The sequence below is a fragment of the Chelon labrosus genome (genome assembly GCF_963514085.1).
Source record: "Chelon labrosus genome assembly, chromosome: 14".
NCBI classification, from domain to species: Eukaryota; Metazoa; Chordata; class Actinopteri; order Mugiliformes; family Mugilidae; genus Chelon; species Chelon labrosus.
Window position 1 is genome coordinate 26,570,890 of NC_140347.1, and position 14,843 is coordinate 26,585,732.

General features: G+C 45.4%; 2 protein-coding genes across 2 annotated transcripts; both read right to left on the reverse strand.

The window, feature by feature from the left end:
- Positions 1 to 25: 25 nt before the first annotated feature.
- On the reverse strand, positions 26 to 4,001 carry LOC311499873 (uncharacterized protein KIAA0408-like; the record flags this gene model as incomplete). Its single annotated transcript, XM_084561009.1, has 6 exons — positions 3,300 to 4,001; positions 1,966 to 2,239; positions 1,029 to 1,364; positions 455 to 534; positions 78 to 354; positions 26 to 34 (listed from the first exon to the last, which is right to left on the reverse strand). Exons 2-6 carry the CDS (start codon positions 2,107 to 2,109, stop codon positions 26 to 28), a joined length of 846 nt encoding a protein of 281 aa, XP_084417135.1. The 5' UTR covers positions 2,110 to 2,239; positions 3,300 to 4,001.
- Positions 4,002 to 7,200: 3,199 nt separating this feature from the next.
- LOC311499047 (microtubule cross-linking factor 3-like) lies at positions 7,201 to 11,977 on the reverse strand (the record flags this gene model as incomplete). The annotated part of the gene is made up of 8 exons (XM_084559879.1): positions 7,201 to 7,311; positions 7,464 to 8,126; positions 8,549 to 8,926; positions 9,006 to 9,275; positions 9,786 to 9,854; positions 9,976 to 10,134; positions 10,383 to 10,607; positions 11,222 to 11,977. 8 exons carry the CDS (start codon positions 11,975 to 11,977, stop codon positions 7,201 to 7,203), a joined length of 2,631 nt encoding a protein of 876 aa, XP_084416005.1.
- Positions 11,978 to 14,843: the final 2,866 nt, after the last annotated feature.

Genomic DNA, 14,843 nt, shown 5'->3' on the forward strand with positions numbered 1-14,843 from the left:
GCCTCCTGGGCCGGTCCCTGATGGGTCACCACCCCTGATTCGGTGAGCATTTTGCCCTCGTTCTCCTGTAGCATGGCCCCAAACTTCCTAAGAACAGAGGGGCTGCCGCACTTCCTGTCTCCCAGGACTCCTGGACTGAACTTCCTGTCCAGAGCAGGAGATTCGGGCGTTGTGATTGGGTGCTGTGAGCGTGCTTGTACAGCAGGAGAATCCCTTTGTCCGAGAGGCGGCTTTGTGCCTGTGTTTTCTTTGTTGGGGGAGCTCTCTCTGCGGGGGGAGCTCTTCATATGAGACACCCGGTTCTTCCGGTTTTCAGTCTCCTCAAAACTGCCCAAAAACTTCTCTTGACCAAGACTGGATAAGATACAAATTAAAACCAGTCAGAAACTCAAAAAAGAAGCTTTGATGCTTCTAATTCTGCAAAATGCTGCGTATACAGCAAAGAATCTCTCACCTTTGATTTCCAGACCTTTTCCTGATTTCATCCTGGTAAGCAGACATGTCCGGGCTCACCTTGACTGTGTCACTGAAGCGCTGAAAGAAATATGAAATATATATTTAAAGAAGCATGCTCCTGGTATATTTAAAAAGCTTTAAATGGATGGCTGCGTCTTCAGGATCACTGGAGACATTCCCTTTACTGTCCCTTACCAAAACTTAACCTCAACTGACCCTCGATCAACGCTCGATATAGCACAGCTCAAACTATTCTCATCTACTGTACTTTTATTTTGGCAAATCACATGGCCTTTCATGCGGACCAGGAAATGTTCTAACATCTTGGCTTTCTTCTTGACAGCTCACTCAAGACTTGGGAAAGAATGTGAAACTAACTCCGATCTGGTAACTCCCATCAGTGTAAGTAAGCAAGCTTGAGGGAGGCTGTAATCAATACGTTCCTGACAGAACCCCAGCTTTAACTCATATCATGTCCACCTGTCTGCCTTCTTCAAATGTGCAAATGCCAGCAGAATGCGGCACAAGGAAGGAAAAATACAAGAAAACGCAAGAATTGCTTTCTTACTCACCACGTGGCGTGCTCCATTGCTCTTCCGGCTCATTTGTTTCCCCTTGCCCAGATAATCCTGTAGCAAGTCTCCGATCTCTGAAACGCCGTTAGAGTGGCAGTAGCCGTAGCCATTCTGATGACTCGCAGGGTAGCTGTACCCATTGGGGCTATAGTTACACCCGTTACCATGGTGATGTGGCACAGTTATAGCTCCGGGATGGTTCTCGCTGTGATGGCCGGGCGCAAAAAGACCATTGCCATGGTGCCCCAAGCCACACTCCAACTGGCCGCCATTTTTCTGGTTGTCAGTAGTGAGATCGTTCGCTCCTCTGCGGGCCTGAACTTCATTGTACAGCTGGAATACGAATGGAGAAGACGACATTAAGCACTTCCTGCTGACTTTAATCTGTTTAATCCTTCCGGTATCTGTTGTGTTTACACATCAAACAAGTCTTATCCCAAAATCACAGCGCAGGCTTTATTTACGATCAACACATGTTAACTCGCTTTGCAAAGCATCTGTTTCCCTTTGCAACCTTTAATACTTCCTTTAGTATCCACTTTCAGACCCTGTGTGTGTGTGTGTGTGTGTGAGCGAGGGAGGGAGAAACTGTGTGTGTGTGTGCATGTCTGTCAGCACATTACAGTTTAATTAGCTTGTTAACATTTGTCTGTATGGTTGCTCCAACAAGGCCACGAGGTTGAGCCAGCCCATGTGCTGCTAGCAATTAATTATGGAGCATGAACACACACTCTGAGGACCACCAACGAAACTATGAGCATAATCAGAATCAGCCACCAACACATGATTCTGATTTTTTTCTTCTATATTAATAGATTAGTAGGTGTAGTATTAAATCAGGGCAAAGTTTCAGCTTTAGATGTTGATTTCTGGAAATTAAGCTAACTGCCTAGTCCCAACACAGTTAAGTGCTTTGATTAAAAAAAAAAAGTACCTCTTCGATTTTCCTCTGGATGTCCTGCAGTTGGTCCTCCCACTCCTGCATCTCCGAGTCGAAGTTGTCCATCAGCTCTGGCCTCTCTTGTCCCCAGCCCCGACCGTTTCGCTCCAGCCCCAGCTCCAGATCGATGGCTGCCATGACACACGGCGTTCGATACCCAGAGGTCTTTTTTAAAAGGCGGTCTCCCCTTTCTCCTGTTTCACTTTTCTGTCAGGGGTCACCGCGGGGTTGCCAGCGGGGGGACGGAAAGGCCGATGGCACGGAAACACTGAAAGAATCAAGTACATGGAAAACAAGGCTTGTTAATGGGTGCTATTCTAAGCACGGAAAATCAAACTTTTACCTTTTTTGGTTGTTGTTTAATTAGGCCCAAAATCTGGCTTTTGTTTCTAACCTTTGACCGAGAACTCAAGCAGAATTAAACAGCACCACTGACGCAATGAAGCCTGATAGTTAAATCATAGCAGGCTAAACCTTTATAACCTCATATTCTTGTCTAGCCTGCTTAAGTAACTTGTTCCACTGGCTGCTTTCTGCCCTCAGACTGGTCAGATATTTATGACCCATCTACTTTGACATTCTTCTCCAAAATTCACAGGCATGTAAGCCTACCTATGCAGTGGCTTACATGCACGTGTGGACAAGAATACTGCATGACAGCACCGCGGCAAGTGTTTAGACTCTTGGTCACTTTGACCTCCAGCACGGCCCCTCGCAACACGGGAAGAAAGAAATCTCAAGCATGCAGTGGGGTGCTCAATTTCTTAGAATCTGACACAGTGGAGCACGCCAGTTCTGTAAACCAGAATGTCTCGGCTACTAATGCTGATTTCCACTCTTTGCTGTGTCTTATCTGAGATACATTCAAGTCTGCCAGTAGAACATTTATAAAAAGCTGATGGGCAGTGTCCTAATAGGAGGCGTTGCAGCCTCCCCTTGAATAAATGAAAACAGCGAGGCTTTGTTGTTGTTGTTGCCATCATTCAGCATTACAAATATCCTTGCCGAAAGTGCCCGAATGTACCAGCCACTTCCCTCCCACCTGTGATGTAAGAGTACAGATATTAATAATCTTGTAACTATGCATAGTAAACTGTTGACATGGGAGAGGGACGGAGGGAGTGAATGCATGTCAGAGACACAAGCAAAGAAATAAAAAAACAAATACACCCTGACCAAATAAAATACAAAAATTTTGAAAAATCACAGCAGATGACTCAAGTTTTACCACTCCAGTTGTCTTAATTTTATCAATATTTGTATTTAAATTTTAAAATTAAATCATCCCAAATGGAATTAAACAAGAAGAAAGCTGCATTTCTTCTTACCTGGATCTACAGTTAAGTTTTCTCTGGCCTCCAGTTTAAATCCTCAGCCTGCTCTAGTCCCTGCGTGCTGCTCGCTCTGCTCTCTGTGTTAAATCCCCTCTCTCCGGCGCTTCCTCCTCGTTTTTCCTCTGCCCTGTTACGTAAAGCCCCGCAGGTTGGATTTAAAGGGCCCCCAGTCTCCTATAGTTGTCGAGGTTAAGTCCGCAGCTAAAGGGTAAACAACTTCTGTTCCAGCCGGGGTACCCTGTCTTTATACTGCTCCCCAGTGTTTACGTGGGCGCGCCATCGGAGCCAGGCTCAAATATCATAATGTCAAATTTATTCCAGCATTTGAAGTCTCGATGGGACAACTGTCGTCACCAGCGTCCTGGCTATAATTATTGGGGCTCACGGAGAGAGGGAAAGTGTTTACATAGCTATTTCAGCTGCTGCTTTCTCTTGGCCAATAGGCTTCTCTGTTGCTACTCTGCTTTAGGAGGCTTGGGCAGATTTTGTCTTGTGACCATGCCCCACTGCAAATCATTTTTCCAAGGGATGCCAAATGGGTGTGGGTGACACAATGAGTAATAACGTGTCACAGTCAATAATATCTTTATTGAAGAGAGTCACGGAAAAGACACTGGCAGGTACATACCTGGCATGTTTGTCAAGTTTTTGAGTCATTTAAATGTAATTCGTGGTCAACTTCACATGATGTCAGCCTTTGACATTGTAAGGGCATATACTGGAAAATGATAATCCTTATCCTTCAAATTGTGCAAAGGAGCAAAATATGTGAAATCTCACATACAGTGTTCGGGAGTAACCTGAACCTGTGACTCATCCTGCTGCTGTGACGTCTGAGGACAGTTGCTACTGTTCATCTGCCACGCCATCAATTGCTAATGCCTGTCCCTAATCAGGGGCCCTGGTGGGAATTTTGCGGCCCCCAGACAAGAACTGACACTTGGCACTTGACATGATGACCAGAATTCCTTTCAGTTTGAAGCAGGATCATTGGAGTCGTTCCTCCACCTGCTGTGTTCCCTAATAACTTTGACAAACCCAGCAGGAGCTAAGGAGAGGCATACAAACAAATTTTATCCTCACATTACAGTGAGATGACAACAGCATGGTGGTGAGGCAAGTGTTGTTCTGAAAAACAAAGAAGGGGTCACTGCTGCCACAGCTGGTTACAAGAGAAAATATATTCGGCAGCAAGGTTAAACCGGGACGTAAAGCAGCATGGGAGGTGACTGAGGTTACAAAAAGTGTTGCATCACTTTCTAAAGTCTGTGGACATGTTTACACTGGGGCTTCATTTTTTTTTTTAAATCACAGTATTTTACAGTAATCTGTATATTATGTGTGACCACAGAATGTCACCTCAAAGATCTGTTTTGGGCTTTTCAGGACATTCAGCCACATCAGTTCAGTTCAGTTCTGCTCTAATACCGGCTTGAAGAGCCAGTCCCTTTAAATAAATGTCTCTAAGTCACTGTCCATCACCAAATGAGGAAACAGAGGTGACTGAGCTTCCAACACAATGATGAAAGTATTACAGTATTTATATATGTGTATTATTATGAAACGGGTGTTTGTGGTGACATTCTGAAAAAAATGCTGTATTATGTTACTGCTAATGCATCTCTATAAAAAGATATCTGAATGCAGGATGATAATTAATCATCATCTAACAAAAGCTGATACGTTCATCGGTTACTGATAATGCTGATTTCCTATGCTTGCAGCTTCCCAATAAAAGCATTTCACTGCATTTCATTATGGAGTACGCACAGGACATGCCAGTGATTTTTGTCACTTACTGTTAAAGGGGAATTACCGTTTTTTTACAACCTGGACCTTATTTCTGGTATAAAATACGATTGTTTACTCACCCATATAACTTTGGTGTCATTTGGAGTCGTTCGGAAGATATTTAGATCCAGTGGAGCGCCGCGTATATCCATATAGTGGGAGTGACTGGGGCACCGAAACGCAGCCTCTAAATAACGCATTATCTGCCGCGAAACTTGTTCATTTCACCAATATTTTGTTATGATACGCTAGTGCTATTCCCCGTTGAGTCTGGAGTTACTTGTTATCATCATCCGGGGACTTCTGACCTGGATGACGTCATCTCTGAGCGCCGCGCGCACCCGCGACGGTCGGCTTGTTTACCTGTAAGAGAGAACAGCTGGCCAAAGAAAAACAAACCGTTGCACGTCCGCGATTAGATAACAGGTAACTCCGGACTCAACGGGGAATAGCACTAGCGTATCACAACAAAATATTGGTGAAATGAACGAGTTTCGCGGCAGATAATGCTTTATTTAGAGGCTGCGTTTCGGTGCCCCAGTCACTCCCACTATATGGATATACGCGGTGCTCCGCTGGATCTAAATATCTTCCGAACGGCTCCAAATGACACCAAAGTTATATGGGTGAGTAAACGATCATATTTTATGCCAGAAATAAGGTCCAGTTTGTAAAAAATGGTAATTCCCCTTTACTGCTTATCAAAAATACAATAACTTCTGTTTTCTTATATTTATTTTTACAGCAGACCAGGTGGAATACTACAAGGTGTAAAGAAGAAGGAGCAGCCACGGTGATCTGTTAGATGAGGAGCTGCAGACGACAGGATGCACACCTCCAACTTCTCAGCAAGGTAACCAACTATCATGTCGTGTGCAGCATAAAATCAAATCAAATGATGGGAAAGGCCAACTATTACTTGACTTACTGGGAAAAAAATAATGTTTTGGTTTGCTGCCATCACAGTTCTGTGATTTTAAACCGCATTTTCTGTTGCTACCAGTAGGTGTCACCACATCAACCAGGGCTGAAATATTTCAGACTGCCACTCTAACGGAATGGGAGATATATTTTGAGATATATGCTAATCTTTGTTCTTAGATTAAGTTAGATTAGGTGATACCCCTCATATGTCGACTAAATATGAATCATTTAGCACACACATGGGGCATTTGCTAAACATAGCTAATTATAAACTGCTTTCTCTGGCTTCAGATTTAGCATACAGGCATAACAGTGGTATCGATCTTGTTGTCAACCCCTCAGCATCAAAGCGAATATCTGTGCTCCCGAAAGATACTGAAATATCCCTTAGAGCCACTGTTATTGTTCCAAAGGTGAAAAATGAACATCTACAGTCAAAGCTACCTAACACACATCCTAAAATGTTCAAACACGGAACAAATATTGTGTGATGTTAGTCTTTTTGTTGATATGCCGTGCAGCAAGGCTTTCTCTACTAATACTTGGCTTGACTTGACAGTTTAAAACAACAATTCATTCATTCATTCATTCATCTTCTATACCCGTTTAGTCCTGTTAAGGGTCACGGGGGTCTGCTGGAGCCTATCCCAGCTGTCATCGGGCGAAAGGCAGGGGTACACCCTGGACAGGTCGCCAGTCCATCGCAGGGCAAAACAACAATTCATTTTCTTTAAATGTACTGGAGAAATCAACCTGAATTCTAATTACATTTCCACTAGAGCTGTTTTAACACAAATGCAGGGATGCAGTGATGATCTCATACACCAGTTATGTGAACAGCGTGGTCCGTTATGAAACAAAAGTGTTAGACTCGGCTTGTTTCTCGCTTTAATCCACATTAAATACAACTGCAGTATTCAGTTCAGTCTTTCTTACAGCACAGAAACACTGGGACTCACCTTCTTGAGTGACTGATGCAGACAGTGATGTTTTGTGATCATGTAGTCTCCAGTGTCGAAGCTAGCCACACTCCCTTGAATGTGAGTGCAGCCTTGGCAAGTGCTGAGCTTTTTCTGTGCTTTTGGTTACCTTGGCAACAAATGATGACGGGTTGGGGAGAAAATAAAAATCAACAGAGCAAAAACAAACAAGGGGTGATGTAAATTAAGGGAGGCATACATCACAGAACAAAGAAAAGGGTAAAGAGGAAGACTAGTTTAAAGATGGTGGCATAAGAGAGGGATGAGAATAGCACGAGAATGAGGATGAGCAAAATGATGGGCTGGAACATCTGGGGGAAAGATGGGAGGTATGACAAACCAGAACAGATGAAAAACATGAGGTTGGATTAAGTGAGGAACAGGGAAAAAGCAGAATCAGCATTAACGGTTTGGGACATTTTACAGACCACCATGAAACTCAAACACTGAATCATTCTCTCACCGACAGCGGCTCCTCTGTCTCTCTGTCCTCAAGCCTTGGCACTTCCAGTCGGTCTATGAAGGTCTGCAGTTCTTTTCTGAAGGCCTTCATCTGGGCGTTAATGCGATACAACAGCTCATGTTCCCTGATCCTGCTCCCGTCCTCCTCACTGCCTTCCTCGCCTCCTCTGCCAAACATTAAGTCGCCATTGGTAACGTAGACCCTCGCTTCGGAGATGATGGTGGCGGTGTCAGCGATGAGCCTGTCGATGGTGCGAACAAGCCTCTCCGCTTCTACGCGGATGTCAATCATCTGCTGCCTGTCGCGCAGGCTGCACCGGCCACCAGGCAGGAAGCGGGCCAGGGCGGAGGATGCGGCGCCCTCTGGCCCAGTGGGGCTGTACAGCCCCCGCGTGGGCGTCAGGCATCGGCTGCTGCCGTTATTGTTTCTCACCTCATCCGAGTCACTTTCCCCACCGACGGGGCCCTCGCGTTTGCGGTGAGGCGGGAGCAGGCGGGAGGAGGTGGAGTCCTCGTCGCTCTCGCGGCGGCCGCTCGTCGCTCCGCCGGCATCGCTCTCTGCGTCGCTGTCCCGCGGGCTGGGCCGCAGGGAGAGATGGGAGGCCAGGTCATAGCGCTGCATGTTGGAGAGGAGCACGCGGTTCTCATACTGCAGCTGCATCACCTGAAGGGAAAGAGAGAGGCGGCACTGAGACAGGATTGGTTTTGATCGTTTTCTAGAGACATTTAAGATCCTCAAATGATCAATCCATTTAACTTCGTTTCTTTCACTTTTATTCTAGCCACATCATGAGGTTGATGTTCTTGATTCTCTGCTTGATGCATTTTTTGGTTGCTAGTTTCTTAAGACAATGTATTTATGCAAACAAGTGTATTTTTTTGTTTTATGCTAATTTCCAAATATTAGCGTGATGACACACTTTATGTAGTGAACATGCTAAATATGCTAACTTTTACACGTATTAATAGAAATAGGCCTTCATAAAAAAAAACATCTTAGCGCAGTCAATGTTAGCATGTCACCATAGCATTATGATCCTTGCAGAAGGGTCTTGAAATGCAAAATAATCTATCCACCTTTCATACCTTGCCACTTAGATCATTGATCTGTAGCCTTGCAGCTTTCAGCTCCTCCTGCAGGGCTTCTACCTTGGCTCCATCAATCCCTGCACCTGTACCTCCTCCTCCGTGCCTGGCACTTCCCTCGTGGGTGCCGGCCTTGAAGCGCAGCTTGTTGAGCTCGCCGGTCACCCTCTTGTTCTGGTCCTCGGCGTCAGCGAGGTTTCTCCTCAGGAGCTCTGCCTCGTCCTCCACCAGCTGCAGCTGCTGTCTGAGCTCCGTCAGATCATCCCCCAGACCTCGCCCCCCGCCCGCCCCGCCCATTGCTCCACCGCCAGAGCTTCCGGTACCCTCTCCCTCACCGCGGAGGTCGTCGAGCTCGGCCCTCAGGCCACGGTTCTCGACCTGCGTGGAAAGAGGAGTCGTCGGTTCAAAAATCACATCGACATCCACTCTAGCAAATACCACACTGGTTAGTTCTTACCTCCAACTCGACTATCTTCCTCCCCAGGATGTTGGCCTCCTCCTCCACCAGGCGAAGTCGCAGCTTGAGTTCTGACTCACGAGTGGTGGGCGGACCCCCAGCCTCCCCTTTAGGATGGGTGCTGTCCAGTTCTCCATAGAAGGAGCGGTACTTCTGCAGCTCTTGCTCTAGACGGTCCTTCTCCTTGTCAATCTTGGCTGTCTTCTTCCTCATTAGCACAGCTTCCTCTTTGATGAAGGCTAGCTGGCACTTCAGGTCCTCGTTGTCCTCCTGGAACATAAATAGTGCATACACTCCAGAGTTCAACAAGAGCACCCATGTGCTCTCAAGCAGAAACTGACGACGGGAGGATTTAAGATTAAAGCGAAGAGAAGATTTTGAACCATAGGCTGCCTGAGCCAGAACGTTCTCTCTCATTAGATCGAGAGGATTTCTGACATTCACTAAGTCTACCGTAATTGATGGAGCTCTGCAAACCCCCAGCATTTTAATACACTTTGCAGGCCGAAGTAAAACCTAGACATCATGACATGACATGGGAACATAACATCAGAACTATTTTATTAATATTTATTCACAGTAAAACCTCTCAGAAATAGGTTACAAAAGAACTATAGCTGGGATGAACACACAAGACAGCAGATATTACTCAGAGAGCTACTTCCCAACAATTCCCCAGATCCCTTTGGACAATGTAATTATTTATGCAAAACGAAACAAAAATAATACAAATGAAATAATAAGATATGAAATCACGTGTTTATTTTGGCAGCATCTTACCTCTGTGGGAGTCTGTGCAGCTTTCTTGTCAGTCTTCTGGATGTCCTTGCTTCCTCTTCTCTTTTGAGACTGTTAGAGGACAGTGAATTGGATTTTTCTTTACACATGATCATGTATGTGTGGACGTGGTAAGGTTCATATGTGCTCATTAGTGGTGGATGTGGATGCATGTGGCCCAGTGTTTGCTTACCTCTTTGGTTTTGTCTAGTTCGTTCTGCAGGGCTTGTTTGGTCACTTCCACCTCTATGAGTTTCTGCCTCAGCTTTTCGTTCTCCTCCTCCGTCTTGGTGCGTTTCTCCTCCACTTTCTCCAGCTCGTGGTGCAGCCTCACGGACACATCCTTTGCTACCTGTGATAATTGTAGAGTAGTTTAAGTGACAATGGAGGTGGCATCCATTTATTTCTTGTCGGCTCTGGTAATCTTTGCATCACACCTTTACTTTTAAAGCTCGTTTCGCGCGCTCTAGCCTTTTCAAATAACCAAATAGCTTAATAAAAGCTATTTATGTAGCAATTAAATGCTGAAGAGTAACCATAAAAACACAACACTATAATAGACACACACAGCAGCTTCTCTGCCAGCCCCCCCCCTTCTACCTTCAGGTCCTGCTCCAGACTCCTGAGCAGCTCTTCATCGATTTCTCCCGTCTGGGCGTAGCGCAGCCTCTTCCTCTCAGCCTTCCGCAGACGATACTGCAGGATCCGGCAGTTTTTATTGGCTCTCTCTAACTCACGCCTCATCTCCTGCAGCTGGCATGTGTCCTCCTCGTAGAAAGTGTCTCGCATCTCGTCCATCTCGGTCCTCATTTCTTCTATCTCACACTAGATGAATCAGAGCAAGCGTTACCGGATGTGTCACAGTTCCAGAGCCACAAGGAACAGTGTTTTTTTTTTTTGTGGAGTATTCCAGAGACATGTAGTCATATCTGTACAAGTATATTGGCATATCTGGATGTCAGCTACATGATGTTTTTATTTTGCCAGAATATATTCCACTGACATTTCCTGCAGCTGCCAACATGGTACATGCATGCAGTGCAATCTGCTGCCTCTGCTTGTAGTCCCCATTGAACACAAGATATTATTGATCTTATAGGATCAATACAAGAATAATCAATAACCAATTAGTCTTCTCTGGCCTCTGTTTTTTTTTCAGTTTGGGTTTTAGGTTTTTGTTCTGTGAATAAACTGATTGATTGATGATCACTTTCAGGTCAGTACTGACACTGCAACGACAAGATGCATTCAAAAATAAAGATGATTAAATAAATACAGACATTTCCTGTGATCCTCATATGATAGAGCTGATGTCGACTTCTTTTGTATCTGGCCTACATTTCCGCTTAGATGTCATGCTTTATGATTGTCTACAGCGTTTTCAATGATTCCTACCTGACGGCAGGGGACGAATTAACGTTCAAATAAAGCTGTCAAACCTTAAGGTCTTCATTTTCCTCCAGCAGCCTCTCTATCTCGTCTTCCAGGGCCTGGTCCTGCTGTGTCACGGACCCCGCCTCTGTCGCTTCGGCCGCCGGCTCCGTCTCGCCCTGCGCGGCCTCCTCTGCGCCCATGTTTTCGGCTTTGGTTTGCATCTTCGCACCGCTCCTCCTCAGTCTCTTCTGCAGATGGAAGTGGATCAGTTCAGCCTGTAAGCATCCTCCTCTCCACAAACCCAACCCGAGGCCCGGTCCGCAGCCCGCAGACGCGCCGCTCCTCTGCCCGTGTCCGCCTCCCTCTGCGGCTTTCTTCTCCTTTTCTCTCAGGGGCGAGTCTCTGCCGGGGAGCAAACGCGGCTTGGACTCGCCTTTAAAGCAGGGTAAGCGCAGAGCGGAGCGACGGGCCGGTGCTGATGAATCCGTGGGGTCTTCCCCGACAGCATCCGCCCTGTTTGACGAGACGAGATCAGCCTCAGCACCATCCGGGTGAACAGCTGCTCCTCCGCGGCTCTCGGGCTCCCTCTCCCTTCCGTCGGCGGACCTCAGCGCCTCCCTCGCCCAAGCGTTTCTGCTTCTTCCCGCACAGAGTGCAGATCTTGGCCTGGCTGGGTGTCTGACAGCTCGATCAGTTGGCCCTTCCTGGGCTGTAGCCGGCGAGGGAGCCCGATGCAGCCTCCTCCTCCCTGAGTTATTGTCTGCTGATGTTGTTGTTGACGGTGATGAAGGATCTGCAGCGCCGCTGGCGGCAGGCTTCATTTTCTGCTCCACTGAAGTCCAAACACTCGCTTCTTTGTGGTTATTTATCATTAATATAAATAAAGCAGCCACAGAAGACCCACAACTACATAATCACAAAGCTCAGGCCTACTTGGGACATTGAAACAACTATCCTACAAAGTTTTAACTCTCAGGGAGATTCTTTAACCGATGAAGCCACTAGATGGCGCTGTTCTCCTGCAGCCGCTGCTGGAAGCGCTCCTCTTCACCTGAACTTTACAGCTTTGTCCAGAATCAATAAAGATGAACTCCAGCCGACTGGACCAACAATTACGAACACCTTGAAATTAATGCATTACAAAAAAAAAACCCAAACAAATGCATTTTCACACGCGTTTGGCCTTCCTGATATCTCTCATCTTCTGGGTGAATCCTTACCGCAGAGCACTCTGAGGAGACGCTGACACAGGGCACCACCAGGCACTGCAGGGGCACGACGTGACGACGTGCGTCAAAACAGGAAGCGGACAACCGCCCACACACACCAGAGCCCACAGGAATGTCCACTATGCTCTTTAGATCTTCATCTCCATTTCTAATTAGTTTGATTGTCATGACCTAAACGAAGCCATTAGCAAAGCAGGACTGAGGCCACAGTGTTTACAGTTTAACTACTGTAGGGGGTCAAGTGTAACACTTTCTCTGCATTTCCCCTCTTAACTCAGAGACATAGAATGCACTCATCATCACAATACAATTAATACTGTATGTTTCCACTTGCAAGGGCAAGACCATTCAATTTAATTCAAGAAGTCTGAGTGTAACAAGAGACGTCTTTGTGGGGGGAAAAATAAATAAAAAAATCACTTGCACCCACAGAATCTCAAATAAAAGCACAACTGTTGTAGTAGCCAGTGATGTTAGGAAGTGTATGCACTCGAAGCAAAAGTGTATTTTATTTATTTTGGCAGAAGATGTACATTTCCTTATTGATCTTAATTATACCAATTTATTTCAAAGTATGTTTTAGTCAAATACATTGATCAGAACCGTATTTAATCAATGTTTAACTAAAATGAAGATAGACATGTTTACAGTAGCATTAAAACGTGATTATATGATATGATAAACTCATAAAGAGGCATTAAAATATTTGGCAGCAGAAGAAGAAATGCTCCAACACCCAAAAGTAGCTTTCATTACTCAAAATCGTTTTCTACAACTAAGTCCAAGATGAAGTGTTACTTCTCTTATTGCACAGGAGGTGAGAGAATCCTTCTCAGGATGTGTACAATAAACCTTTTCACGCTTTCTTGTTCTCTGATTTGAGGAACTGAGTGTGTTACTATTGCCTCTAGTCTCCCTATACAAAATAAGTATTCAAGAAAAGGCTTAATGTTATGGATTGGTTGCATTTAAATGTTACTTCTAGATATTACAATTTACACTGTTTTCTGAAAGTGCCGGTGCAACCCCTTAGGAAGTCCCTTGAGCTGTTGGAGCTGTTGGACACTTTAACTTTAACCTTTCATCACTGCTTGATGAAAGGTAGAGCTATTTTAACTGATCATATACTGTTGGCTGTTTTTCACAAGCATCATATGCATTTTGTATGTAAAACCTTATTCTGAAAAATAACTTGATATTAATAGGGATAGGCTCCAGCAGACCCCGCAACCCTTAACAGGAATAAGCGGTTACAGAAGATGAATGAACATACTGGAGTATAACAGCCCCTCCTCTTATCTGAATCTGGCACAGTTGTGGCCCAGCAGATGGTGCTCTTCATGCACAAAACAAAACAGCGCTTGTAATCTGTCCCACAGCCAGCAAAACGCTGACTGTTTCCACTCTGTTAGGCTACAATGAGCTCCTTAGTCATATAATTGCTAATGAGATGAGTGACGGGTCAGGTTTTCAAGGATTTAACCCCTAGATACTGACCCATCACCCTCCCGTCTTGGGTGTGTCAACTGTCGGTCAGCTATTTAAACTAGGATGCCTAGAGAAGGCTGTGCAACATTATTAAAGACTAAGGAAAAATTACATGTTTAGGAAGTGGCTGTTTGTTTTTAAAAAAAATCTTCTGAGGCTATTGCACCGTCCAAAGTGCGCTGTAGTCACAAATCTGAGCCCAGGGTCCATTTTATCCATTTTATTTTACATGCATACATGCTTTTGCACGTTCCTGCAGCAGCAGCAGCAGCAGGGATGCAGGTTATAGTGACCTGTGTTAAATGCCTTTGATAGAAAAGCCTGGGCCCTTCTGCAATCCTCTTAGTCTCTGGCTTAGATCCCACTGTGTCCTGAAGAGGACAAATACACCTCTCACTCATCTAACTCAGTCCATCATTCACATCTACACCCTTCCACCTACATCCTGGTGCCTTGTGTAGAAAGAGACAGGTGGCAGTGCACTAGGGACAAAAAGGAGGAGTGTGAAGTGCACCACTGTACACGCACCGTGTACAGTAGGATGGAGGGAGGAGGACGCAGAATAAAGTGTGTAAGTTCAATAACCGAGGAGGACATGAGAAAGTTGAAAGCTTTCAAAAACACAAGAACGAAAATACCCAGATTTCAGACTTGCAGTGCCACAAATAACAGCATTAACAGGAGCATGGAAACTACAGAGGATTAATAATTTAATAGATGCTATTAGCGAATTCACTATGTGGTGAACGAGCAGTGGGTTGTAATGCGTTTGTTACAGGCTGCTGAAGAACTAGATGGCTGTTTGAAGTGTTTGAGGGGAAAAGGGGGAGAGGAAGTGGTCGAGTCGCGTAAAGAGCCAGGATATTAAATCCACAACATGCACTGCATGCGCGTGAACTTGTGCAGCTTGTTTCTTTCTTTGCTCTTCCTTTCATCACATGGGAGAACATGAAGGGCATACACTGACACG